The sequence below is a fragment of the Lathyrus oleraceus genome, chromosome 1 (assembly GCF_024323335.1).
Source record: "Lathyrus oleraceus cultivar Zhongwan6 chromosome 1, CAAS_Psat_ZW6_1.0, whole genome shotgun sequence".
Taxonomy (NCBI): Eukaryota; Viridiplantae; Streptophyta; class Magnoliopsida; order Fabales; family Fabaceae; genus Lathyrus; species Lathyrus oleraceus.
The window spans coordinates 327,186,973-327,214,297 of record NC_066579.1 but is presented as its reverse complement, the minus strand read 5'-3'; the positions used below and the strand labels follow the sequence as shown (position 1 = coordinate 327,214,297).

General features: G+C 37.6%; 1 protein-coding gene across 1 annotated transcript; it reads left to right on the top strand.

Moving 5' to 3' along the window:
- The first annotated feature begins 21,526 nt into the window (after positions 1-21,526).
- LOC127133875 (rhamnogalacturonan I rhamnosyltransferase 1) lies at positions 21,527-25,157 on the top strand. Its single transcript, XM_051061766.1, has 8 exons — positions 21,527-22,261; positions 22,752-22,819; positions 22,911-22,999; positions 23,152-23,317; positions 23,411-23,700; positions 23,794-23,998; positions 24,098-24,255; positions 24,485-25,157. The coding sequence occupies exons 1-8, from the start codon at positions 21,943-21,945 to the stop codon at positions 24,735-24,737; spliced, it is 1,548 nt and encodes a 515-aa protein (XP_050917723.1). The 5' UTR covers positions 21,527-21,942; the 3' UTR covers positions 24,738-25,157.
- Positions 25,158-27,325: the final 2,168 nt, after the last annotated feature.

The following is a 27,325-nucleotide window of genomic DNA, read 5'->3' as shown; positions in this document are numbered from 1 at the left end:
TGCAGTGGAAGAAGTCAATGATGACAAGCCTTGGTATTTTGATATCAAGAATTTCCTCCAGAACCAGGTATACCCGCCTGGGGCATCTGTGAAAGATAGGAAGACTTTGAGAAGGTTGTCAGGCAGTTTCTACCTCAGTGGTGAAGTGTTGTATAAGAGAAATTTTGACATGGTTTTGCTCAGATGCGTGGATAGACACGAAGCAAACCTGTTGATGAATGAGGTCCATGAGGGTTCATTTGGTACTCATTCCAATGGACATGCCATGGCAAGAAAGATGTTGAGAGCAGGCTACTATTGGCTGACAATGGAGTCTGACTGCTGCAAATATGTGAAGAAATGCCACAAGTGTCAGATTTATGCGGATAAGATTCATATTCCTCCGACACTTATGAATGTGATTTCATCACCATGGCCTTTCTCTATGTGGGGAATTGACATGATCGGCATGATTGAACCGAAAGCGTCCAATGGGCACAGGTTTATTCTCGTAGCAATTGATTACTTCACCAAATGGGTCGAAGCCGCTTCGTATGCGAATGTGACCAGACAGGTGGTTGTGAAGTTTATCAAGAACCAGCTGATTTTCCGTTATGGTGTGCCAGATAAGATCATTACTGATAATGGATCTAATCTGAATAATAAGATGATGGATGAGTTGTGCGCTGAGTTCAAGATTGCACACCATAATTCCTCTCCCTACAGACCTAAGATGAATGGGGCTGTTGAAGCTGCTAATAAGAATATCAAGAAGATTATCCAGAAGATGACAGTTACGTACAAAGATTGGCATGAGATGTTGCCATTTGCTTTGCATGGTTATCGTACATCTGTCCGCACCTCAACAGGGGCAACCCCTTTCTCTCTTGTTTACGGCATGGAGGCTGTTCTCCCAGTAGAGGTGGAGATCCCATCAATGAGAGTCTTGATGGAAGCCAAGTTGACTGATGTTGAATGGATTCAGAGTCGTTATGACCAAGTGAATTTGATTGAAGAGAAGCGATTGACTGCCATGTGTCATGGTCAGTTATATCAGTAGAGAATGAAGAAAGCATTCGATAAGAAGGTCAAGCCTCGTGTGTTCCGAGAAGGTGACCTCGTGCTCAAGAAAGTCTTGTCTTTCATGCCCGATTCCATGGGCAAGTGGACTCCAAACTATGAGGGTCCATATGTTGTTAAGAGAGCCTTTTCAGGCGGTGCTCTGATGCTTACAACAATGGATGGGGAGGATTTCACTCGTCCTGTGAATTCAGATGCAGTCAAGAAATACTTTGCCTAAAAAAAAAGTATATGCAAATGAAAAACAGAATAGCTCGCTAAGTTGAAAACCCGAAAGGGCGGCTTAGGCAAAAATGAGCGTCTCGGTGGAGAACCCGCAAGGGTGATCCAGGCAAAAATTAGAGACAAAAAAAAAGTACATTTGCATCCCGCTAGATTGAGTACCTCATCCTGGGGCAATCTAGGCAAAAATTAGGGATTCGGCAAGTAACTGCATCCTGACAAGACTTTCTGCTCCGCAGCCGTCTTTTCGTCAGAGATTCTCGATTCGTCGTCGACTGAAGCTTCGAATACATCGAGATTCAAATTAGTAGAGAAAGGATCATTATGCTCAATGTAGCCCTCTTCCAATATATATCACTGATTTCAAATTTGTACAGATCTATGGAGTCTTGCCATTTGCAGGCTACCATTCCATCAAATAAATTTGAGCTTTTATCCAATTATTTGCATTCTTATTTGTTTCAATTCAGCAAATGTTTGCATGTTTTAATTGATAAAATGTCATTGTTTTAAACAAATAAATTTTTCACAATTGTTATTTTAAACAAAGTGAACATTCACTATGACAAAAGGATACTTAAAGAATTTCTCAGTGCTCTCCCGAGGGTGGCATGATTTCCAACAGGTAAGACATTTGTTCATATTCCTGGCATTGGTTGTATCCTCTTTCTCCTGCTTGATTGTTGGGGTTATTCCCCAAGCAGAGCTGTTGTTATGGTTTGTTCCCCAAACAAGCAGAGATGTTGTTGAAGACTTCGTTTTCTTCTCCAGCAGTAGTCTCTCCAGTGTAGTCGCTAGCAGAGTGTTTCTCTCCTCAGCGTGGTTGCTTTCTGTTGGAGATTCAGTGGTTGGTGGATTGATATCCCGGTACTTTACCGCTTTCCCCGGCATTGTCGCAAGCAGGGTTGTTGCTATCTTTCCTTAGCACAATCGCTAGTGGAATCTGTGATATATCCCCAGAGCAGAGTATGGTTGAAGATTTCGTTTTTCTTCGCCAGCGGTACTCTCTTCCCGGCCAAGTTGCCAGTGGAGTTGCTATATCTCCCCATCAGTGTGCTTATCCCTTCAACAGGGCAGTGATTGTGTTCCTCCTCAGCAGTTGTGGGTGTTCTCCTTAGAAGAGTTAGCATTCAGTGGTTGATCCCTAGCTCTCTTCCATATCCTCAGTGGGTTCTTCAGTGAATCCCCGGTAGATCTGTCGGTAGATTTATGGTTTGGTGGATTGTATTTGTGCAAAATCCCTATTGGAGTTGGTATTCCCAACAGAATCAGGATTGTGTCTGTGGTTTTCCCTCAGAGTCTCCGTCAGAGCTGATATCCTCGACAGAGTTGATTTTGTGGCAGTTTCTGCCTGTTGAAATCTCTATTCCCTAGTAGGTTGGGTTGGTGGTCTAACATCCACAGCTTGGGTTGATTTCCATATTGCTTCTGATCCACAGTAGAGTGGCTTGTTGCAGAATCTACTTGTGTGATCTGTTTCTCTCAGTGGATGTATTCCCGATGGAATGGCTTTGTTTTCCCCATATAGAGTTGCTTGTGCAGTAGATTCTACATGGATGATTCGTTCTCCCTCAGTGGGTTGTTCCCCAGTGGAGTTGTGTGGAGTTGCTTTCATAGCGATTCTCGCTTATGCGATGAATTTTTGATACTGAGGATTCCCCTGCAGATATCCTGGGATTTCTCCTGTTTCCCCAACAGATTCGTCTTTGTGGCTGTTTGTGCCTGTTGTGACTTTCTGTTCGTCAGTTGGGTTGTTATTGATCCATTACTCAGAGATTTGGTGGTTCTTTGATATCTCTGATCTTTTGCCTCCCCGCAGGTCTTTGCTTCTCAGCTTGTAGATCTCCTGCAGATTGGTTTTCCAGTTGGTTTTTCCTCTGGAAGTGTAGTACTGGGCGTTTGATTCCTGGACCCTGTTTGTGTTAGATATGTCTGTTTTGTCAGCATTCATCAAACACAAATCACGCATACTCATGCATTGTTCATAAACATTCAGATATTCATGTTGCATTTTTGCCATATATCTTTTGTTTGTTGTTCTCCTGCTATGGGTTTCAGGGATCTCCAATGGATCTTCCCAAGCAGATGTCGGGTGCTAAAATCTCTCCATATAGAGTCAGCCCCATAAGCAGAAAATGTCTGTGTCTTTCCTTCTGCAGTTCCCCACTGAGATTATCCTCGTGGATGACGGTTTCTTCCGTTTCCTCCCAACAAATATATTGGGATGGATCTTCCTATTGAGTTATATCCTCATAGGATGAGTCTTGATTCAGTTTGTCTTTTCGGTTTGATCCCGAATTGGCTATTTTGTCAACTGTTTCTTGTGCTTCCCAGTGGAATAAATGAATAATTGCCCAGTAACCGGCATTAATTCTTTTATCCCCAGCGGAACCTTTTTGGGCCTCTACCCAGTAACCGGTAGTTGTAAGTCCTATGTTCCTTCTTCTTGATGGAATTTGTGGTTATATACCTTTTATTCCTCAGCAAAAGTTGATTCGGTTTTCTACCTAATTTTCGGTAGTCGTAAATCCTGATTTTCGTACTCTCCAGCAGAGTTCGTGGTTTGTTATAAACCCTATTTGGTTCCCGTGCGGATTTGTGATTCGTTCATTCCCCACGTGGAGTTGTTGGTTTTCCACCTAGTATTCGGCGGATGTAAACCCTAAATCTTTTATCCTCATCAGAGTAGTTGGCCACTACCCCGTATTCGGTAGTCGTAAGTCCTATCTCTTTTCCCCTAACAGAGGTAACCTTTGTGGTTCGTTCTGGTTATTGGCGGAATTTGGTGTTGTTGTGTTCTTCTCCCCAGCGGAGTTTGTGCCTTGTGGTACAGGTGGATGATTGCCGGTTGCTAGCAATTCTATCCTCAGCCAGAGTTTTGGTATTCTACCCCGTATTCGGTAGTTGTAAACCCTAATTTCTCCCCTTTGCAGAGTTAACCTTGTTGTTCATCCTAACCGATGATGGTTAGTCTTTGTGGTTATCTTCATTCAATATTTGATGTTGATATTCCTCCCTTTGCTTGTGGACAATTGCCGTATGCTAGCAATTGTATCCCCAGCAAGTTGTCTTCTGGATCATTGTCGTATGCTTGCAATGTTATCCTTTGAAGTCGCCAGTGGGTCCTTTCACCGTTTGCTAGTGATTTGTTCCCCGGATTATTGATTGTTTATCAATATATCTCCAGATAGTTCTTGTGGATAATTGTCGGATGCTTGCAATTTATCCCCAGTTGAGTCGCTTTTCATTTACCCGTTTGCTTGGTAATAATTGTTGCTCCCTTTGATTGGTCATCATTATATACCTAGTTTGGTATCCCGATGCCTTTCTTTTCGGTCGATTTATCCTTTGTTAACCCAGTAACCGGTTGTGGATAATCTTCCATGCGAGTATATTATTCACGTTCTGATGGTAATGAATAATATATCTCATGCACTCTTCAGTCGAAGCCTTCGTGTTTCCCTAGTCGAGTAAGATTCGTATTTCCTTTGCGGAATCGAATATTCTTTGTTGTTTCGGATAATTGCCGGATGCTTGTAATTTATCCCTTTTGAGTTGTCTTTCGTTTACCCGTATGCTTGGTATCGATTGTCTCTCTTTTTGGTTAGTCACCTATTATATACCCAGTAACCGGTATCCCTGGTGTTTCTTACCATGCGAGTATATTATCTACGTTCTGACGGTAATGAATAATATGTCTCATGCACTATTTAGTCGAAGCCTTTTGTGTTTCCCTGGTCGAGTAAGATTCGTATTCTTTGTAGAATCGAATATCCATCCTTTAACTAGTTTGTGTTCTGGATGATGAGTGTTTTGGCAGTAAAAACCAATCCATGTTTCGGTAGATCACCTATTATATACCTAGTAACCGGTATCCCTGGTGTTTCTTACCATGCGAGTATATTATCTACGTTCTGACGGTAATAGATAATATATCTCATGCGAGTATTCTATCCATGTTCTGACGGTAATGGATATTATATCTCATGCACTCTTTGGGTTTGTGTCCCCAGTTGAGTAAGATTCGTCTTCCCGTTGTGGATTCGGATGTCCATCCTGTAAGTCGATTTTCTTTTTCAAGCCCTCCTTTCGGATGATGAGTGTTTTGGCAGTAAAAACCAATTCACGCTTCGGTCGGTCACCTATTATATACCTCAGTATCCCTGGTGTTCCTTCCTTTCTGCTCCCTATTATGACCTTGGTCCCCTGTGGAGTCAGATTTTTCCTGAGTTGATGTACCTTTTTCAGGTCTTTCTCAGATGTTTGGATGATTGATATATCTCACCCTTATACCGGTCTTAGATATTCATTCTTCCTGAGCTTGTTACCTTTATACCGGTAACACCTCATTTCCTTGTTGCTTTTCCCCGTGAGAGTCTCTTTGTTAGGCCTTCTCTAGTGGAGCTTCTTGCTGTGATTTTACCCCTTTGTTGTATTGACGTTTTCCCCAATATATGCAATTTTCCCCGGCAGGGAGGTTCTTTGTGAATCTTTTCCTTGGTCCGAGTCCGGATTTTTTATCCGAAGTATCCTTTGTGGATAGTGTGAGTCAGCTTGAGTCTTTCCAATGGATGTGTTGTCTTTTGTAAATATTCTTTTCCCCAGTGTGAGTCCTTTACTCCCCAGTGAGGTCTCTATGCCAGTCGTGTCTTGTTCATGCTGTGTTAGTTTCTGTTTTCCCCAAATCAGAGTCGTGACCTGCTCACGCATTTCTTTCTCTTTTTATTATCCCCATAAGAGTCCTGATAGAGTCTCTGCTCCTGGTGAGTGTATTACTCCGATGGATCGTCTTTTCTTCTGTGTGAACCATATCCTCACAGAGTTTGTGTCTTTTACATGCATACATCTGCATCATGAGGTCTCTTAGGGACCAAAATTTGTCTCATTACTGTTATTTAAGCCCATTCTACCGCGTCGAGATGAAGATTTCTAAACTTCACTTCTCCGGCTAGAATGACCTTAAATAGGGGCATCTGTAAGACCCCAATTTTGTCCCTAAGATCCCTCATCATATCATATCATATCATATCATTGCCTCAAGGATCATTGTGCACCTTGCCTTCCTCCTTGTGGGTGGGTTGTCTTTTGAGTGTGGTTATTTATCACCTAGCATGTTTAGCATTTGTATATCATTGCTTTTCATTTGTTTACTAATCCAAAAGTACAAAAATATTGTCATCTAACTTTGTTACTTGCAGATGAAGCAACCCTTAGGCCAAGCCAGTCAAAGGCAAGTCATTGAGCCATAGATGGTGGCCATTCTGAAGAATTTGGGCACCATGATCATTCACAAGAGTTCATATGAACCATGACATCATTTTGAATCAAGATCTCAAGTGGTAGAGGCTTGAAATTCATCAAAGCATTGTTCAGTCAACCAAAACCCTAGCAAAGTCAACTGTGGTCAACTGTGCATTTAATCAGAGATTTGATGGTGGGAGATGGTTAGAAAGGTCTCATTCATGTCCATACAAGTCTCATTTGACATTTCAAAGATCAACATTGAAGGATTTGAGGTCAGACAAAAAGTTTCCAAAAATAGTAGGTGACCGGTAATTTCAAACTGCCAAAAATGGAAAGGTCTTCTCCTCAACTTTATATCATCAAGCAAGCTTCAAATAAAATTTTGTCCAACATGAAAGTTGAAGATCTTGCTCTCACCTTTCCAAAAAGTCCAAGAACATCCATTTCTCATTTGTGGTTGGCAAGTTATGATCAAATCATTAGCAAGGAATTTTGAACTTCAACAAGGCATAACTTTTGCATCAAAAGGCCAATTCATGTGATTCTTTTTTGAGCAATTTTCTCTTGATCCCTACTATCATAATCATGCATCATATTTCACAAATTCTCATCATAAAAAATGGTATTTTTCAATTGAATTAATTTGAGTTTTTGGAGGGAAAGTGCTAATTTGAAATTTATGCATTTCATTCAATTTCAACCAATGTCATTTGCATCCAAACTGATTTTGAAGTGCATTTCAAGTGGAAACTCGGTACTGTTCATTGCCATGCATGCATGAAGGGCATTTTGGCCAAATTGCATAAAGCTTCATTTCATCGAATCCATTTTGCATTAGCCTAATTAGGATTAACAAGATTGATTAGCAGAGGGTATATATTTCTAATCATAACAAAAATTCAGTAACCACAATCCACAAATTCAGATCTAGAATTTTTTCTCTCACTTTTCTCTCATTTTTTTTCTCTCAATTCTTGAATCAAATTGCATTGTTCTTGCTCTGTTCACCATCCAGCATCATCACTGAGTAGAATTCGAGCTAGATCCAGGTGAATCCATGCATATTGAAGCTGTTCCAAGTAAGAGTTCATCAATGGTGAAATCTTAAATCTGTGGATTCAAAGCCAATTAAGCATCAAAGATCCTTCCATTCACTCATACAAGGTTGCTAGGATACGATTGGAGCGTTGCCAGGACCTGGAGCACTTGAAATCGAAAGCTGCTCTACAAGAGGTGTGAATTCGATCCTCTCTTTTCTTAAATTCATCATGTGATATTTGTAGAGCTTGCTTGTGTGGTGATTCTGAGCCAAAAATCACTTGATTCCATGCTAAAATGAGAGAGAACGGTTGATTTGAAGTTTAATGGATGATTTGTATTTTGATCGATTCATGTTTGATTTAGTGTTTTTGGACGTGTTATTTGTTGATTATTCATGCTGGATGTTAGATCTTTAAGATGCAATGCGCAATTTACGTTTCTGGAACGTTCCATTTTTTTCTGGAAAAATCGTGCATGAAGATCATGAAGATCTTCATGTGTTCTTGACCGCTGGAGATTTCCTGCGGATTCACCTGCAGCCTTCATAGCGCTAGCTACGTTTTTACCTACGGATTCGCACGCCTTACCTGCGGATTCACGCGTCCAGCATGCATGCATGCGCCTAGGGCATTGGCCAAAACGACCGCGTTTGGTCTTGGCGCCTTGGATTTTTGAATTGCTCGCGTGTTCGAGTCCAGTCCAAGACACTTTCCAATTGGCATTTTGGCATTTTTCTCACTTATTCTTCACATGTTCATATGCCTTCATTCATGATTTTTAATTTTTTCTTTCCATTCGAAAAATCATAACTCTAAAAATAATTGTCCAAATCACATGAGACTTTTTTCACCTTATTCCTTATCATGTCTTCTATTTTTTGGTTATTTTTACAAAATTTGTGCACGGTTGAAAAAATAATTGTCTAGGGTTTATGTTTACATGTCATTTCTTGCACATTGCTTGCCATTTCTTTTATGAAATCATGATGCTTGATCCTATGGAGCTGAAATTTTACATGCATAATCTAGACATATTGAATGATCTTTTGGTATAGAGTTTGTGATTTTTGCATTTCTGTATGTTGAGTTATGATGTGATTATTGGAGGTGTGACAATGTGTGTCACACCATTTCTTGTCCAACTTGCTGATTTTATTTACCATGCCATTCATTTGCCAAATGATCTGAATTTCTGCATGACGCTCCTTCTGGATGTTAGGATTGTTTGTGAATTTTTGTAGAATTTTTATATCCATTTCCAATTTGTTTGATATTTTCTTTGCTGGTTAAGTCATAATTAGACTTTTGTTGAGTGTTCAACTTCCATGATTTGTGAAATTCATATGCCTTATCACATGAGCCTGAAATTTTGTACATTGATTCTTAACATGTTGAAGTGTGTCTGGGCTTTGGTTGGAGTCATTTATCTTATGTCATTTATGTTTTATGGTTGCCTTAAGTTGATGCACCATTTGTGGTCTTGTTTGAGCTTGTTTATGCTTACCATGACTTGATGATTTTAATTGACTTGCTTATACTTGTCCAAATGCCATGATTTTTGGTTTGTTGATCCTTTGATATGTTATGTTTAGGCATGATTTTTCTTGGAATTTATTGAGCCATTTTTGATTTGATTTGAATTGGTTCATTCTGTTTGCCTCTATGAGTTTCCAACTTGCCTAGTTTGACATGATTTGTTTGTGAAATGGATTTGGTGCATAGTTTTGATATGGGACCAATTGGATGATGTTCTTATTTGATTAATCTTGATTCTTGTAAATTTTCATGTTCTGTTTTGGTCCATTTCTCCTTCTTTGACCCTAGGCCTTGGCCTAAGGGTTTGCTTCTCATGTTTGAGTTTGTTTTTCAGGTTAAGAAGCATATGGCTTTAAGGAGATTAATTCACATGGCTTGAGTTGGTTTGTTTGATTGTTATGGACTAACTTTGACTTGTTTTGTAGGATGCTTTGGCTCATTTGAGTTGAACTTGTGCTTTGCACAATGTAGCCTTGATTGTTTGATTGTACATTGTCTGTTGACTGTTGGTTTATCTGTTTGACTTTTGTGACTTGAGTACTGATTGAATTGGATTGATTTCAGGTACCTTAGTTGCTATAGTTCCATTGTGAACTTGCTTTTGCTTTGCTTGATAGCTTAAGCATTGAGGTATAACATCTCTTCTTCATGTAGTCTGGAAGACCTGGCTCGTTACTTGGCCAGACACCTATCTGAAGTCCTCCTTAAGAGGCAATGTTTGTGATTGTTTATCTTTGTCCCCAAGCAGGAAAAGTCCTTTTGATAAGGCAATTGGTAGATAGAAGAGATGTGTAGTCCATCTCCTACTATTCTGTGTGTCTTCCCTTTGCTCACATTACATGTTGTAGCATTGTGGATCTTAACCCAAGATCTATAGAGTCCTTAACTTGCGGAGAGAGTTCCAACTTTCTGAACTCCCACACCTTCTGATATTCAATGCTCTCCCTGACCAGGGATAAGAGCAATGAGGCACACCCCTCATATCCTTTCATCTGCTTCACCTTAACTCTCAATGTTAAGGTTAAGAGCACCATTTACCCCATTCCAGTTGACTTTAAGGTCTAACCCTTGCTTGAGCCTAATTGCTTGGCTATAGTGTGTGCTAAATGACTTTGTTTGATTGATTGCTTCATCCGTACATGTTTATTTGCATACCTTTGTGCATTTATCATCATTAATTGTTCATTATTACATGATCATCATTTCACATCTTTGTGGTTTGTTTGAGTTTGCCCATTGAGGAAATCAACTATAAGTCCATTCTTTGGCCATTGATCTTATGATTTGGAAGGGATTGAGTATAAGACCATTTCATTGGCCACTTAAGTCCACTTTGCTTAGTGTTTCTGTTTGTTTGTTGTATGTGAGGATGCAATTGTAAGTCCATGTTGTTGGCATTTGTATTCCTATGATCATCCTGTGGAGATTGGAATAAGTCCAGATAGAGTGGCATCTGATATCCATGTTTTGTTTTGCTTTGTGAGATTGGAATAAGTCCATTTATTGGCATCCGGTATCATTGTTTCGTTTTAGGAGATTGGGGTAAATTCATTTATTGGTAACCGGTATCCGCCTTTGTTTGTGAGATTGGTATAAGTCCATTTATTGGCATCCGGTATCATTGTTTTGTTTTAGGAGATTGGTGTAAATCCATTGATTGGTATCCGGTATCCGTTTTTGTTTGTGAGATTGGTATAAGTCCATTGATGGCATCCGGTATCACCTTGCCTTTATTTTGCTTACTTGCTTTGTTGCCTCATTCCAAAGGACACACTTGAATCATCTTCTATATGATTTCAAGAGGTGAACTTCTAGGAAGTTTTACACCCCTTCATCCATCCTTTTTGTTTCAAATCCCTTTTCACTTGTTGACTTTTAAAACTTGTAAATACATGTTGTGCAAACATTCTCATGTCTTTTCAAATTAGAAACCTGGACCTTAAGTCCTTGATTTTTCAAACTCCATTTCATAACACTTCTTTCTGAATTGAATCTTAATCATACTTTGACCCTATTTTGTAAATACTCATAATTGGTTAACCACACCCATTCAATTGTTTTATGGCTTTGTCCATTGTTGATATGCTTTCATACATTAGCCATAGGTTTCAATTACCATAGTGGTTGATGTAAATCTTACCTTATCCTTAGTGAGTTGATTGTAAGCCTTCCATACTTATTATAGGGTTAACCCCTCACTAGTATGTTGAAGCCGTCCTCGCATGGTGGATTGTTGATTCAGGTTGAGTTTTCTCCCATTGGTAATGAAAGGCCTTAGTGCTTGTGTTTTAAAATGAACTCACTAATTTTTGGAAATCTTTTAGCCGAACTATAGCGTTTTGATCCTTACCTTTCATGGAAGGTACGTAGGCAACGGGTTCATCCGTTCAAACACAAAAATAATAACTTGTATATTCTTTTCTCATCATCCCAATCATGTTTGCACAATATGTCATAAACGAATAAACATTTTCATTCAACAAGTGTGAAAAGGGCTCCCTAGGAGTACCTAGGACGTTTTGGGTGCCTAACACCTTCCCATTGCGTAATTTACCCCTTACCCAGATTCTCTGATCTTTTCATTAGTTTTCTACGTGTAAAACTTCTTAGGCTTTTGTTCGCTTTTTAGCCAATCCTTTGGATAAATAAAAGTGCGGTGGCGACTCGATTTCTTTGTATACTTTGCTTATGATTTAATCAATAAATCATATAGCGACGAATACACCGCTACAGTAACCTATGGTGACAACAACCGTGGAGCAATACTAGGTAAAGGTAGTGTAGGTAACCCTTCTTCCACTACTATTTCTGATGTATTGCTTGTCGAAAGTCTTAAACACAATCTACTTAGCATCAGTCAATTATGTGACAAAGGATACAATGTATCTTTTTCAAAAGATTGTTGCAAAATTGTACATAATGATGATAAGAAGAGTATGTTTAATGGCCTGCGAGTGAATAATGTATATATGTTAGACTTGAACGAAGTATCATTAACAAGTGACAAATGCCTTGTAACAATGAGTGAAGATTCATGGTTATGGCATAGGCGTTTAGCACATGTTAACTTTGACTTACTAAATAAAGTAGTCTCAAAAGATCTAGTCTTAGGTCTCCCCAAAATAAAGTTCACCAAGGATCACCTTTGTAATGCTTGTCAAAAAGGGAAGCAAACGAGAATCTAATTTAAATCCAAAAATATCGTTTCAACAACGAGACCTCTCGAACTTCTTCATATGGACTTATTTGGGCCGTCTAGGATTAAAAGTCTAGGAGGAAATTATTACGGTTTCGTAATAGTGGACGATTTTTCTAGATTTTGTTGGACTATCTTTTTAGTAAGCAAGAGCGATACGTTCGCCGCCTTTGAAAGGTTTGCTAAGCTTTCCCAAAATAAATTAAATACAAACATTGTTTCAATTAGAAGCGACCATGGGGGTGAGTCCGAAAACCATTTATTTGAAGAATATTGCGGTAACCATGGTATCGATCATAACTTCTCCGCTCCACGTACTCCTCAATAAAATGGGGTTGTGGAGCGTAAAAATCGAATTTTGGAAGAATTGGGAAGAACAATGATTAACGAAAGTGGTTTACCGAAATATTTTTGGGCCGACACCATTAGTACGGCGTGTTATGTTTTGAATAGGGTGCTCATTCGCCCCATTCTAAATAAAACATCGTATGAGCTTTTAAAAGGGCGAAAGCCAAATGTTTCTCACTTACATGTTTTCGGTTGCAAATGTTTTGTATTAAATAATGGAAAGGAAAACTTGGGCAAATTCGATTCCAAGGCCGACGAAGGTATCTTCCTCGGATACTCTCAATCGAGTAAAGCATATAAAATATACAATAAACGATTACTTGCTGTGGAAGAGTCTGTACATGTCACTTTTGACGAATCCTATCCGAGAAACGTCGGAAAGGGTAGTGTTGTTCATGGTGCAGGTACATCTACGAAAGACATACTCAAGGGTGGCGAGCCGGGGATTGATCAACCCAACAAAGTCAAAGTTGAGGAGGATAAAGATGTACACCATGAGGAAACTGAGGTAGCTCATCTGCCTTCAAACGATGATCTCCCTCAAGCTTGGAAGTCTCCCAAAGACCATCCAATTGACAACATTCTCGGAGATATCTCAAAGGGTGTTACAACTCGATCGAAGCTAAGTAATTTCTGTTATCACTTCGCTTTCGTTTCATAAATGGAACCTAAAAACCCTAAAGAAGCCCTACTCGATGAACACTGGTTTTTGTCAATGCAGGAGGAACTAAATAAGTTCACTAGAAATGAGGTTTGGGACCTTGCCCCTCCTCCGCGAGGTCATCGAGTAATCGGCACCCGATGGGTGTTTAGGAATAAGTTGGACGAAAACAGGGTAATAACCCGTAACAAGGTGCGTTTAGTCGCGCAAGGGTATAACCAAGAGGAAGGCATCGACTATGAGGAAACTTATGCGTCGGTTGCCCGACTCGAGGCTATACGCCTTCTCCTTGCCTTCGCTTGTGCGAAAGACTTTAAACTATTCCAAATGGATGTTAAGAGTGTGTTCCTTAACGGTTACATAAATGAAGAGGTCTACGTCGCACAACCTCCGGGTTTTGAATCTCATGAGTATCCCGATCATGTTTACAAACTAAAAAGGGCTTTATATGGTCTCAAACAAGCTCCTAGAGCTTGGTATGAGCGACTAAGTAAATTTTTACTTGATCAAGGTTACTCAAGAGGAAAGGTTGACACAACTCTCTTTATTAAACGTCAAGGAAAGCACTTGATATTAGTACAAATTTATGTTGACGATATTATATTTGGGTCTACTAACATGAATCTCGTGAGAGAGTTTTCGGATCTTATGCAGGGTGAATTCAAGATGAGTATGATGGGGGAGCTCACATACTTTCTTGGTTTGCAAATTAAACAACTCAAAGAAGGAACATTCGTGAGTCAAACAAAGTATTGTTTGGACCTTATCAAGCGATTTGACAGGGCAAAAGGGTTCAGGATACCTATTCGACTGAAGAAGGTGCCCCCAACCATGGTGGCTGGGGTGAATGGCAACATATGGGCTGGTCAACACAACGCCAATTCTATCAGCCGTATCAATATGGTGCTGAAGAATCTCCACCGTCTCCTCCGCAGCAAGAAAATTCTTCTGAACTTTTAGATATGATGCGAGATATGCAGCTGGCTCAACAATCATTCATACAAACTCAGGATGAGCGTTATGCTCATATAACCAGCCAACTTCAAGCACAAAATGAGAGGCTCGATAGCCTCTCAACCAGCATGAATGAACGGTATGCAGCATTCACCGAAACATTTGCACGACAGGAGCGGTCCGTCAATGTGGGTCTCAAGTATCTAAGTAGTGTTGCTGACCAAATGACTTCTTTGGCAGATCCTTACAGAAACCCGGATGTTTGTTACGGTCGAGGACGAGGCTATTAGGGCATAAAACTGCATGTGCATCTGTACTTTTGTTGTTTGACTGAACTTATTATCTGTTATGCTTGTTTGTTAATCTAGTTTAATGTTATCTCCTTTTCAATTTGTTCAGTAATAATATTTGGTGTGGTATTGTTATATGATTTGCTATCTCCTTTTGAATATCATGTTATGTTGAAAAATAGTTCTCTTTCTCTTTTTGATGTTGTCAAAGGGGGAGAAGAGCATGTACCAAAGCCAAGCCAAGATATTCACAATAATTAACAGTTTGTTTTGCAGTCAGCCTTAGATTACAAAAGAAAGGGGGAGTGTGTGTAAATATTGCATGTTGTTTTTCTTTGGTTTCACACAGGTTGTCATCATCAAAAAGGGGGAGTATGTAAGGGCAAACTGTCATACAACATACGATCATAGGTTTCGATGATGACAAATTACCACCATGGATGAATCGGCATTGTCGATTCCACCTCTACAAAACAAATGCAACATATCACCTATCATATCCTTTTCTATGTTCATCTAAACTGTTATATTTCATACAACATATGTGGATAAAATATGGTCATGACAAAATGCATGAAAACCACAAAAATCTGAATTTTTGCAGATTTGCAGGGTTTGAGTCGACCGCAGGGTCGACGCATAACATAGTGCATTTTCTCACGGGTCAGCGCACGAAGGCTTGAGTCGACCGCAGGGTCGGCGCATGAAGGTTTCACTTTCCCACAGGTCAGCGCACGCCGACCTATGGTCGAAGCATACTGATGTGTTTTTCAGATTGTCCAAAACTGCAGGCTATGCGTCGACGCATAGACCTGCTATGGTCGACCGTTCGCGCGCAAATACAGTTTTAAAGTAATTCCCACTTTGTTTGAAAAGCTGTTAAGTGGGTTGGTTGGTTTGTTACTATATATAGAAGTTCAGTTACTTGTATCAACCAACATTTGACAAATTGATTCAAGTGTACAAAGAACAAGAAAAAGTGAAATAGGTGTCCAAGATTCTTCATCTTCATCTTCAATATCTCACAACACATCAATTACACACAACCATTTTTGAAGTGCTTTGTGATTGGTTAAAGGTGATAACATTCGAAGCCGAGATTTGGGAATCCGTTTCGGGTTGAAGCTTGCGACAGGTTTTTTCTTGAATAAAACCTTTAGGGTTTTGTCCTCCAAGATTAGTTTGATTGTTGGGGTTTTTTTTGGACGATTTCTTCATAAATTTTCAGCTGAGCGAAGGTGATTGAGAAGAGGAAGTCTTCATCAATCTAGTAGCGGATTCAGTGATATTGAAGGGAAGATTTCGGGGTCGATTTGTCGTAGTTGAGATCAGCCGGGCTGAGGGTTTGAAGAACTGAGAGTTATTCAACAAAGGGGCTGGAATCAGAGGTCTATCAACAACAATCGAAGGACTTGATTCACCTTGAATCAAGGAACAAGGAGTGGAAGCAACATTCAACGTCTTGAGAATTCTGTTGTATATTTGCTTTTCAATCCTTGTATAAACTGTTATACTCAACAGGTGATATCTATTAAAGCAATCTCAATTCTAGTTTTAGAATTAAGGGCAGACGTACCCCGAAGCGAGGACGACGGGGGAACTGCCTCATCAAATCTTTGTCTTCTCTATTTTTCAGCATATTTATTTTTGGCTTAAAAATAAGTGATTTTTGTATAAGCACTTTTATCAAACCTTGATATTAATTGAGTAAGAAGTTAAAACTCTGTTTTTGAATCCAAAGTACAATAAGATATTGTACTAGACTAATTGGAATCACTTACTCAACATAAATATCACTTGGAGTGTTTTTGCACACCAAGTGTTTGATAATTTGCCTAAACCAAAATTATCTTAGTTGTGTATCTAGTTTGGTTTGCTCTTTGAATCATTGGAACTAGGAATCCTAGCAAGTGAAATAAATCATTGATAGTGTGACTAGTGTAGTGATTCTTATTCTACATTATCACTAATCCATAGGCTAGACGCATATCCGGTTTTCCAATAATCGTTCATTTTAGACTATATTTTCCTCGGCCGCTTCCGCACTTAAAACAAATTTTCAAAACCAATTTTTAATTGGTAGCGCCGACTCAATTTTTAATTGGGATCTATTCAACCCCCCCCCCCCCCCCCTTCTAGATCCGTGCCATAGTCTAACACTATTGATATCTTGGACTCATGGAGGATTATATATGTATAAGATTATGTATAATGAAGTATCCCTTGAAATATTTTATCAAATGTTGAAGAAACTTGCTGAGGAAGTCACACAAGATACCCAGATGAATTAGGGCTTCCAAGGCAAACAAGCTTCAAATTCTTGATGAATTCTTGATCAAAATTATAAATAAAGAACATGGGGACCCATATATGATATTTAGATTCAATGTGAACCATCTCTTGATTGATCTCCCTGCATTGAGGGTCTCAAACCCTAGATATGAGCTTGATGAGGCATTGGTGGATGTACACATTACCTATAAAAGAAACAAATTTATACATAGACATATTTTTGGTATTTTAGTTAGTAAATAATGAAAAACAAAGTATGATATAATCAAATGTGCTTGGTGATCTCTCTCAATGCAAACCCAATGGGTGAGGGGTAAGGAGGATGCCAAGGTGTTATCCCAAAGTCAATGTTAATGATGAGATATCATGAGGGATCTTAGGGTCAAAATTGGGGTCTTACAAATCCCTACAAAATGGTTTGGATGAAAGGTTCAATCGAACCATTCTAGAAAGAGTGAGGTGCATGTTGGTTAGTGCGGGATTCGAGAAGGTGTTTTGGGTAGAAACTGCTGTGACTGCAACATACTTGATAAATAGGTGCCCCTCGACTGCCCTGAGGATGAAAACACTGAAGAAGTCTGGCCAAAAAATCCACCTAATCTCGACAGACTTGGAGTATTTGGATGTTTAGCATATGCTCGCATTATGCAAGACAAGGTCGAACCTAGAGCTCTGTGATGTATGCTTTTTGGATACCCTGAAGGAGTCAAAGCTTATAGGCTATGGTGCCTAGAGCCAGGTCACATGAGGTGTATCATAAGTCGAGATGTAGTTTTCAATGAAGCAGAAATAGAATTCAAGAAAATTGATGATGTTGGTTGAAATGCAGAGATCTCTGAAGAAGAGCTGGAATAGGAAGAGATTCTTATTGAGGTGGGGCCTAGTGATGCTTAATTATATAACCTAGATGAAGTTGAAGTAGTTGTACAAGTTGTTGATGACGATGAGGAGACTGAAAATGAATACTTATCGTCAAGATACATTTCGAGAAGAGTCATCAAGCCACCTTAGAGACTTGGTTATGAAGATCTCATAAGATTCACCTTAATCTCTGCAAGTGAGGTCTTTGATGAAGAAACTAGAGATCATAAGGAAGATGTCAGGAGTCGAAATAAGTCTGAATAGCTGAAAGTCGTGGATGATGAGATGAAGTATCTTCATGATAACAACACTTGGGAGTTGATCGAGAAACCTGCAGGGGCTAGGTTAGTCAGCTGTAAGTGGATTTTTAAGGTTAAGGAAAGAATCAAAGGAGTAATGTCTAAGCGATTCAAGGCAAGGTTAGTCGTTAGGGGGTTCACTCATAAAGAAGGTGTCGACTTCAATGACATGTTCTCACCTTATTGTAAAGTATATATCCATTCGAATGTTGCTTTCTATGGTGGCGAAGTTTTATTTAGAACTTAAACAGATGGATGTGAAGACTGCCATCCTATATGGTGATCTAGATGAAATAATCTCGATGAGACAACTTGAAGGGTATGCAGAAAAGGGAAAAGAAGATTATGTGTGCAAGTTGAATATGTCATTCTATGACCTGAAACAATCTCCTTGACAATGAAATAAGAGATTCGACAAGTTTATGACACACATAGGACTCACTAGGAGCCAGTTCGACCACTGTGTTTACTTCGGATTTCGACTTGGAAATTCACTTGTTATTTTGTTGCTTTCTGTGGATGACATCCTCATAGCAAGCAACAATGTTGAAGATGTTACGACGGTAAAGGCTGAACTCGATAAGGAGTTCGACATGAAGGATTTGGGAGCTCGGGGTGTTCGCAATTCGTTTTGGATCAGTTTTGAAGCAAAATATCATCCGATCCAAAGATAAATTTACTCCGGTTCGGTTCAGTTTTGGATGATTGGTTAAAAAAATCCAATCCAATCCAATTTCATGCGGTTTAATTTGGATCAATTTTTTTTGATATTTTTAAATTACAAATTATAGCTTTTATTAATATTCTAAAAGTATTAATAAATAATAAGTTTGATGTAATATATAATATAATATATTAAAAGTTAATATTATAAAATGATAATGATAAAAAAAATAGATTAAATCAAACTAATAAATAGTATTTAAAAAATAAGTATCATCTAATATTAAATTAATATAACATACCATATTAATAAAAAATAAATAAGTATGAAAAATATATACACGCGGTTTAGTTTGGTTTAGATTAGTTTTGAAAAATCAATCCAAAATCTGATTCGAACCGAGCGATTTTTACAAAATAACATCCAAATACATAAAAAAAAATCGGTTTTGCAGAGGAGATAGAAAGCAGTCAAGATTATGCTTATCTCAAGAGACATGCCTAAAGAAGATTCTTGAGAAGTTTGGTATGTCGAATTTAAAGTCTGTTATAACACCGACTAATCCTCAGTTCAAGCTAAGTTCGACTCAAAGTTCTAGTACTAAGAGTCTATATGAATAACATTCCATATGCTAGTATAATAGGTTCTTGTATGTACGTTATGATTTGTACGAGGCCATACATAGCATACATAGTGGGCCTTATAAGCATGTATATGGACAATCTTGGGAAGGTGCACTGACAATAATTAAAGTGGATTCTAAGGTACATAAATGAGTCTCTGAACATAGTACTTATTTATGTTGGAGCTTGTGGTGATGATAACAAAGTCAAAATCAAAAGATTTGCCGACTCTGATTATGCAGAATGTATGAATTCTAGAAAATATATTTCTGGATATGTGTTTACCATGTTTGGCACAACAATCAGTTGAAAAGCAATACTTCAAAAGGTTATTGCCTTATTAACCATTGAAGCGAAATATATTGCTCTCACTGAAGTTGTGAAAGAAGCATTGTGGCTTGAAGGTTTTACTAAGGAGCTGAAACTTCAAGGCCAAGTTATCACTATTAAATGTGATAGTCAAAGTGCAATCCATATGTCAAAGAATTCAGCCTATCATGAGCGAAACAAGAACATCAATGTGATGTTGCATTTCGTTAGAGAGATTATCGAGCGTGGAGATGTCCAAGTACTGAAGATTTCGACTGATGACAATGCTGTTGATATGATCACCAAAACATCGTCAAACTGCAATTTTTTCAACTTTATGCAGTTGATAAAGTTGCATGAAGAAAACTAGTTTGTTCCCTTGATGTTGTAGAGTTTGTTCCAAAATAGAGATTTGTGAGAGGATCGAACTCTAATCTCTACAAGGGTAACTTTTTGGTTCGACAAATGTTTAACATGTAGTTGAAGTATGTTCACATGTTGATCCTACATGATGTAGTCGAAGTACGCTCAAGCATGTAATAATCGAAATACTAGAATTGTTAGCATGTCTAATTGAGCCTTTTGTTTATCCCAATTATTTAAGTTAGTTTAGTAGTCTATAAATAAATTAGCTTTCTCAGATTGTTGAGAGATGTTAGTTATTGTTATTCACTTGTAATCTTTAATTCCTAATTAAGTAAGTGGATAAAAAAACAATTGTAACCAATCCTAATTTTCTCCTCCTTCTTCCCTCTTCTTTCTCTTTCGTAAAATTCTAAAATAATAAGAAACTTAATTTTTTTCCTAATTTAAATATATTTTTGACAATACTCGTACAACAATAAATTGTAAAATAAATTTATTAAAAATCATCTACTATATTTTATATATTAAATCCAACACCAGTAACAAACTATTGATAAATATAAAAATTAAGTATCAATTGATGACTAGATTTGAAAATGATTAGTTTCTAAAATTAAATAACATTTTGTACTAATAACAAATATATTGTTAACTGATATAGTAACCAACTAGTTGAGTAATAATGTATAAAGACAAACTAACTAATGGATGATCGATTAAATTGGAATATTATCATTTATTAATAACTGCTTAAACATGAAAGAATAATATTCCTTAACTAATATACCGTTATAATATCCGATTTAGCTATGATTTCTTAATTAGTTTGATGCTAATATTCTAAATTAGTACAACAATCCACCACTAGAAAAAAAAACTACAAAAGTAATTGTGAAATATGTTGCGTTAAAACTTAAAATTATATTCGTTTCATTTCCTTACAAGAACGAGCAGTACAATGTACCGCAAAACACAGTTTAATTACATACTATAATATACTTTAGCATATGAAAAGAGAGAATGAAAATGAAAATGAAAATGAAATGAAATCTCGCGATATATTGTCGGCGCGGGAGAACGAAACTCGCCGAATGCCACAGAGTACTTTCACAATGCCCACAATCAAAATTCGCCACGTATATGACACAGTTTTGATGGAGGACACGTAGGTGGGACCCATCTATTTAATTGGCTGTTTTGGTTTAATGAGCCAGCTTCAACCAATAAAGACTCATAACCCGATTAATAAAAAAACTGTAAATGTTAAATTAACTCAGTTAATAGGAATTCAAACCTGAATTATTTTATTTTTAAATTAAATAATTTAATGACTGAATATAAATAAATAAAATGTCCTATATTTTATGTACAATTACCGATTAAACTGTATTAATGAAATTATTGTTTATTCGGTGAATCCTAATTAATAGATTATTCAGAAAAAAAACTCGTAACCCACCCTTCTCTTTTACTAGACCGGTTCGGTTTTTGTGAGGCACCACCGTACGGTTCGTGCTTCTTCTCTTTCTTCTTCAGCCAAGCCGGTCACGCGTGTGTCACCAACCGTTAATACAAACGTTCATTTTTTTTCTCTCTCACTATTTTGTGACGCGTTCTATTATTCTCTCTTTTTGGTTCATATAATAATTGTGTTCTCGCGCTCCATTTCTCGCCGGCCAATTTTACAGGCGCGAGACACCGGCGATTCTTCCAGATCAGTCGCCGGCGATTTCTCCGCCTCCGGTCGTTTTTTTTCTGAATTCGGAGATCTCTCCGTTTCGCGTTCCGATTTAGATTTAGTGTTGCAAAGTGTGGGAATGCGGTTTGGAATTCGAGGTTTACTCATTTTCTCTTGAGCTTTTGTTCGTTTTGAATCTGGTTGGCATCGGTTGTGGATCAAGGAAAGTGAAATTGGAAGAAGTGTAATTGTTAGAGATTTTAGGGTTGGGTATTGTGTACATTGATAGAAGGGAGGGTTATGAAGGAGCCGTTGTTGTGGGGAAGAGAAGACAAGAGTAGGAGCAAAAGAGGGAAAGTGATTTGGGAAGGGTTGATGATGATGAGTAAGAATAAGGTTGAGAAGTTGAAGAATACGGTGACGGTGAGGTCTTCCAGGATGAACTTGTGGATGATACGAGCTACCACGTCGGTGATATTGTGGATTTGCATTGTTCAGTTAACTGCATTTGGTGATATGTGGGGTCCTAGAGTTTTGAAAGGTTGGCCTTCGTGTTTTACTCAAGAATCTGCAATCGTTGAGTTTCCGGCTGCTCTGCCCAGGGTTCTTCCACCCAAGAGTTAGTTACTCATCATCTCAATTTCATATTTCTTGTTGAGAAATATATTCCACTATGTAGCACCGACCCCTTTGAAAAAAAGTGTCTCTGAGTCCGTGTTCAAAACCGACACCCGACACTTGTGATGATTATTAGTTTATTCATTTTTTCAAATTATTATTGGTGCAGATGTTGGTGTAGGGATGTGTATGTGTCGTGTGTCTCGTGTCTGTGCTTCATAATGTTCTCTTTAATTGAATTGCACGTTAGTCCTCTGGAATCCGTTACAAGTATTATCAGTTATGACTAATTTGTTAAATGTTTTGATGTAACCAATATTTTTTTGAGTATATAGAAAATTGTGATAGACTTTTGCATTACGTCTCTGATTTTTTTCCTGTAACTGAGTTTAGTTTTTTTTTTCTACATGTTTGGATGAATTGTGCTTTGAATATATTGGAGTACTTTTCCAATTGTTTTAGAGGGTGATAATTTGGTTGATTTTTTGCAGGGGTTTATAAAAACAATGGTTACTTGATGGTGTCTTGCAATGGAGGATTGAATCAAATGAGAGCGGCGGTAAGTGGTTGGTACATGCGTTTGGTGTTTTATATTTGCGGTAGTGTTGGGGGTTTTAGTTTTGATTATATGATGTGATGTAATTGTGCAGATATGTGATATGGTGGCAATTGCAAGATATTTAAATGTCACGCTAATAGTCCCTGAATTGGATAAAGCATCCTTTTGGGCTGACCCCAGGTTAGTTTTTCATTTCATGTCAGTATTTTTGTTTGAGCTGAATGACCATGTGGTGGTGAGAGTATGAGTGTGGAGGTTTTTCAGCTTCTTTAGTGGAAAACAATTAAGATCTCTTCTCAAATAACTGATTATGATTATGTCACTTGTATCAGTGAGTTCCAAGATATATTTGATTTGGATCATTTTATTACATCCTTGAGAGATGAGGTGCGGATATTGAAAGAGCTGCCAACCAGACTCAAGCGAAAAGTGGAAAATGGATTTCTTTACACCATGCCCCCGATTAGTTGGTCTGACATGTCATACTATAAGAATCAGGTTATTTTTATTTTAATCTTTTGCCAATAACTTCCATGCCCTCAGTTATGTTTTTTGCTAATTCATAAGCAAATCGTGTGGTTATTCTCTCAGATTCTGCCATTGATACAAAAGTATAAAGTTGTCCATTTAAATCGAACGGATGCTCGGTTGGCAAATAATGGACAATCTTTAGAGATTCAGAAGCTGCGTTGCCGAGTCAATTTTAGTGCTCTTAGATTTACTCCTCAGATTGAGGAGTTAGGCAGAAAGGTGATCAATCTTCTGAAACAGAATGGCCCATTTCTGGTACTTCACCTGAGGTATGAGATGGACATGTTGGCATTTTCTGGCTGTACTCAAGGTTGCAACAGTGACGAGGTAGAAGAATTGACAAGGATGAGGTGAGTTATCTGTTCCATAACTTTCATTCCTGGAGTTTGAAAGGAAATATAACGTAAATCTTTGCTAAATTTTAATTTCCTGAACATTGGCAGATATGCTTATCCTTGGTGGAAAGAAAAAATAATTAATTCCGATTTGAAAAGAAAAGATGGTTTATGTCCTCTAACACCCGAAGAGACTGCTCTTGCGCTTAGGGCCTTTGACATTGATCAAAACATTCAAATCTACATTGCTGCTGGGGAAATATATGGTGGGAGTAGGAGAATGGCCAGTCTAGCAAAGAACTATCCAAAATTGGTAACTAACTTACGGCGCAATCAAGAGAACCTTTGAATTGTGATTCTTTTCTTGTTTGAATTCCTCTTATTGTTGTACATTTGTGCTTGTCTGAAACAGGTCAGAAAGGAAACACTGTTGGAACCGTCTGAACTCCAGTTCTTCCAAAACCATTCCTCTCAAATGGCAGCATTGGATTATCTTGTTTCATTAGAGAGTGATATCTTTGTTCCTACATATGATGGAAATATGGCCAAAGTAGTTGAAGGTCATCGCAGGTAAAAATTGGCTAATAATAAGAAATGTTATTTGTCTACTCTACATGATTTGCTGTTCCATTCCACTGCATTCAAATTAGAATTTGTTTCAACCGGCGGTAATAGTACTTGTTCTCTATATTTTCGTTTATTCTTTATGAGATTTTTTTTTTGTGCACTCCCCAATCTAGAACACGTATCTCCCATTTATCCAAATGATATTGACTTGTACTCTCCCATTCTTCTGCAGATATCTTGGGTTCAAGAAGACAATTTTATTGAACAGAAAGCTCTTAGTTGAGTTGATAGATCAATACAACAATGGAGCAATGAGCTGGGATGAATTCTCTTCTGCCGTGAAGCAATCTCATGCAGATCGCATGGGCGGCGCAACGAAAAGATTGGTAATACCTGATCGACCAAAAGAAGAGGATTTTTTCTATGCCAATCCAGAGGAATGTTTAGAACCATCAGAAGACGACACATCGAGAAGTACATCGTAAGTGGAGTGTTTGGAAAATAATGGAATAGTACTTATGTCCTCTACTTGTGCACTTAGCTTTCTGCCTATGACATTAAATTTACACAGTTTTAGCAAAGGGAAGCCATAGTGTCTGTTAGAAGAAGGGTTGGGGGTAGACTTTTTTCATGAAAAAAAAAGCTTGAGGAGGTCAAGAAAATTAGCCAGGGTAGTTTTATATATAAAATATGGAAATAAACCAACCATCACATTCAATGTATAGAAGCTACCCTGCCATTACAGGGTGAGAGCCGATCAAACTGCATTGTACACTGAGGCATTGATTCATATACACATATCTTGCAACATGCAGTTCATAGAAGCTTTAGTCCTTGATACCTTTCATTTTTTCCCTCTCCCTGATATATATAAATATATGATAAGATGATATTTTCCTCTTTTACCACATTTCTAATTTCTTAGCTTTTGTTCTTGATTTATAAATTAGTTGGGTACTTTCATTTTATTTTCTCTAACTAGTAACATTTACTATATTTTTAGTTAATTCGCTTAATAGTGTATGCTACTATCTTATCCATCAATCATCAAATCGCCAAGAACCAATAAGAATCTGACTAGGAAACTCTTGTCCTCGTGACTCGTCTGACTATTTATCTAACATCATGCCGTTAGATGGAACTAGAAGCAAGTTGTATCGGTTTGAGTGCTTATCGTATAATTTAGGGAATTTCAACTTGTTGCCTTTCTTTGTAGTATATGTTCACGAATAAGACAGATATCAACTCAAAAAATAAAAAGAACAAGACATTAAGAGCATAACCAGCCAAAATTGGTCCGTTTTTATTTTTTGGTTTATTCTTTACAACGTCGGCAATTTGATAGTGATTTGTGTGGTATTTGAACGAATAATTATGAATCCCTCGTGGTATCTCGCAGGAGTTAAGTTGGTCGCTGGATGTATATGTCACGATAAATTGAGGATTGTGACGTGTCTTGCTCTTTTTTTCTAAGTGTAAACTTTTTGTCTTTGTCGTAAAATTCACCTAAGATTATTGTTCAGTTTTAACTTTTATATCTCTTTTACTTTATTTTAAGAAAAAGATCCAAAATTATGTTTTAAATTTAACTTGTTAGTGTCAAATTTTACTCTCTCTCTTTCAACTATGATGGATTTCTTGATGGGGAGCGACTAAAATCGCCATTGACATGGTACATTGCAGATTTATATTCTATCATTGGAGAAAATCATTTATTGAATCAAATATATTGTCTCATCCAAACATAGAGTATCTCATCCAAACATAGAGTGCTCCTCTTCTCTTTACGATCAAGTTTCTCTACCACGTGTCTCATCCAAACACGCTGGCATGTACAAGGTGAAGTTGCTATGTACTCGGCTTCTATAGTAAACAATGTCATTACAAGGTGATTTTTAAGTTTTAAGATCAAGAAATAGCTCTAAAACCAATAAGGAAACAAAGCCCATAGTACTTCTCCGGTGATTTTTAGGACCAAGAAATAGCTCCAAAACCAAGTAAGGAAATAAAATCGATAGTACTTCTCCGATCATCCAGACCACTAGCAAAATCAAAATCGTTGTTAACATATGCCACAATATTTGTATAACCTACCTTTTATATAGAAAATCCCAAAGAGACATGAATCTACTAATAGGACTTACTCCATACATCAATCGGATCGTGTAGCAGTCAAGTACATCCAACAACTTGTTTGAATAAAGTTTCATCAATTTTGGTTCTAGTTCCATCCTTTAACAACTTATGGCGGTACTATGAGACTCTTTCCTTGATTACTTTCTTCCATTCTAAACCTTAATAAAATTTCATAAGTATATTTTCTTTGACAAAAAAATAATTTCACATGAAACTTCAAATACAACATGAAACTTCATCGAATTCTTAAATTCATCCCAGATACTTTTATCATTTCCAATATACATTAAATCATCAACATAAAAGTTTACTGTTCAAATTTTATCCCCAATTTTTGGAATTTGTGAACAATGTGTGTTCACATAAACATTTTTCAAAGCCTTCTAAATAAAACAAGCCTCTATCTCGTTATACCACACTCTCGGAGTTTGCTCTAAACCATACAACACATTTCTTATCTTATAGACCTTTCCTTCTTCACCTTTCTTCTCATATCCCCGCGGCTTTGCATAATTACTTCTTCGTTGAGTTCATCATGAAAGAACATATTATTTACATCAAGCTAAAAAACATTCCAATTGTTTTGAGCTATCAAAACAAGTATTAATTGAATGGTGTCAAGTCTGATCATTGAAGCAAAAACTTAAGTATAATTCAGTATGTATTCTTTTCCATACTCCTTTGTCACTGACCTCGTTTTGTATTTATCTATTTATCCATTCTTGTTAAGTTTCGTCTTAAAAATCCATTAACTCTAATAAAATTCACTCCTTTAAGCATAAAAATTAGTTCTCAAGTCTTGTTCTTTTCTATTGACACAATTTATGCCATCGTTGTGTCCCTTCACTTATTGTTGTTGGTAACTTCTTCAAATGTAAGCAAGTTATCTTCAATGAGTATTATCATTGCACTCAAACCATTTTTATCTGACAAACTG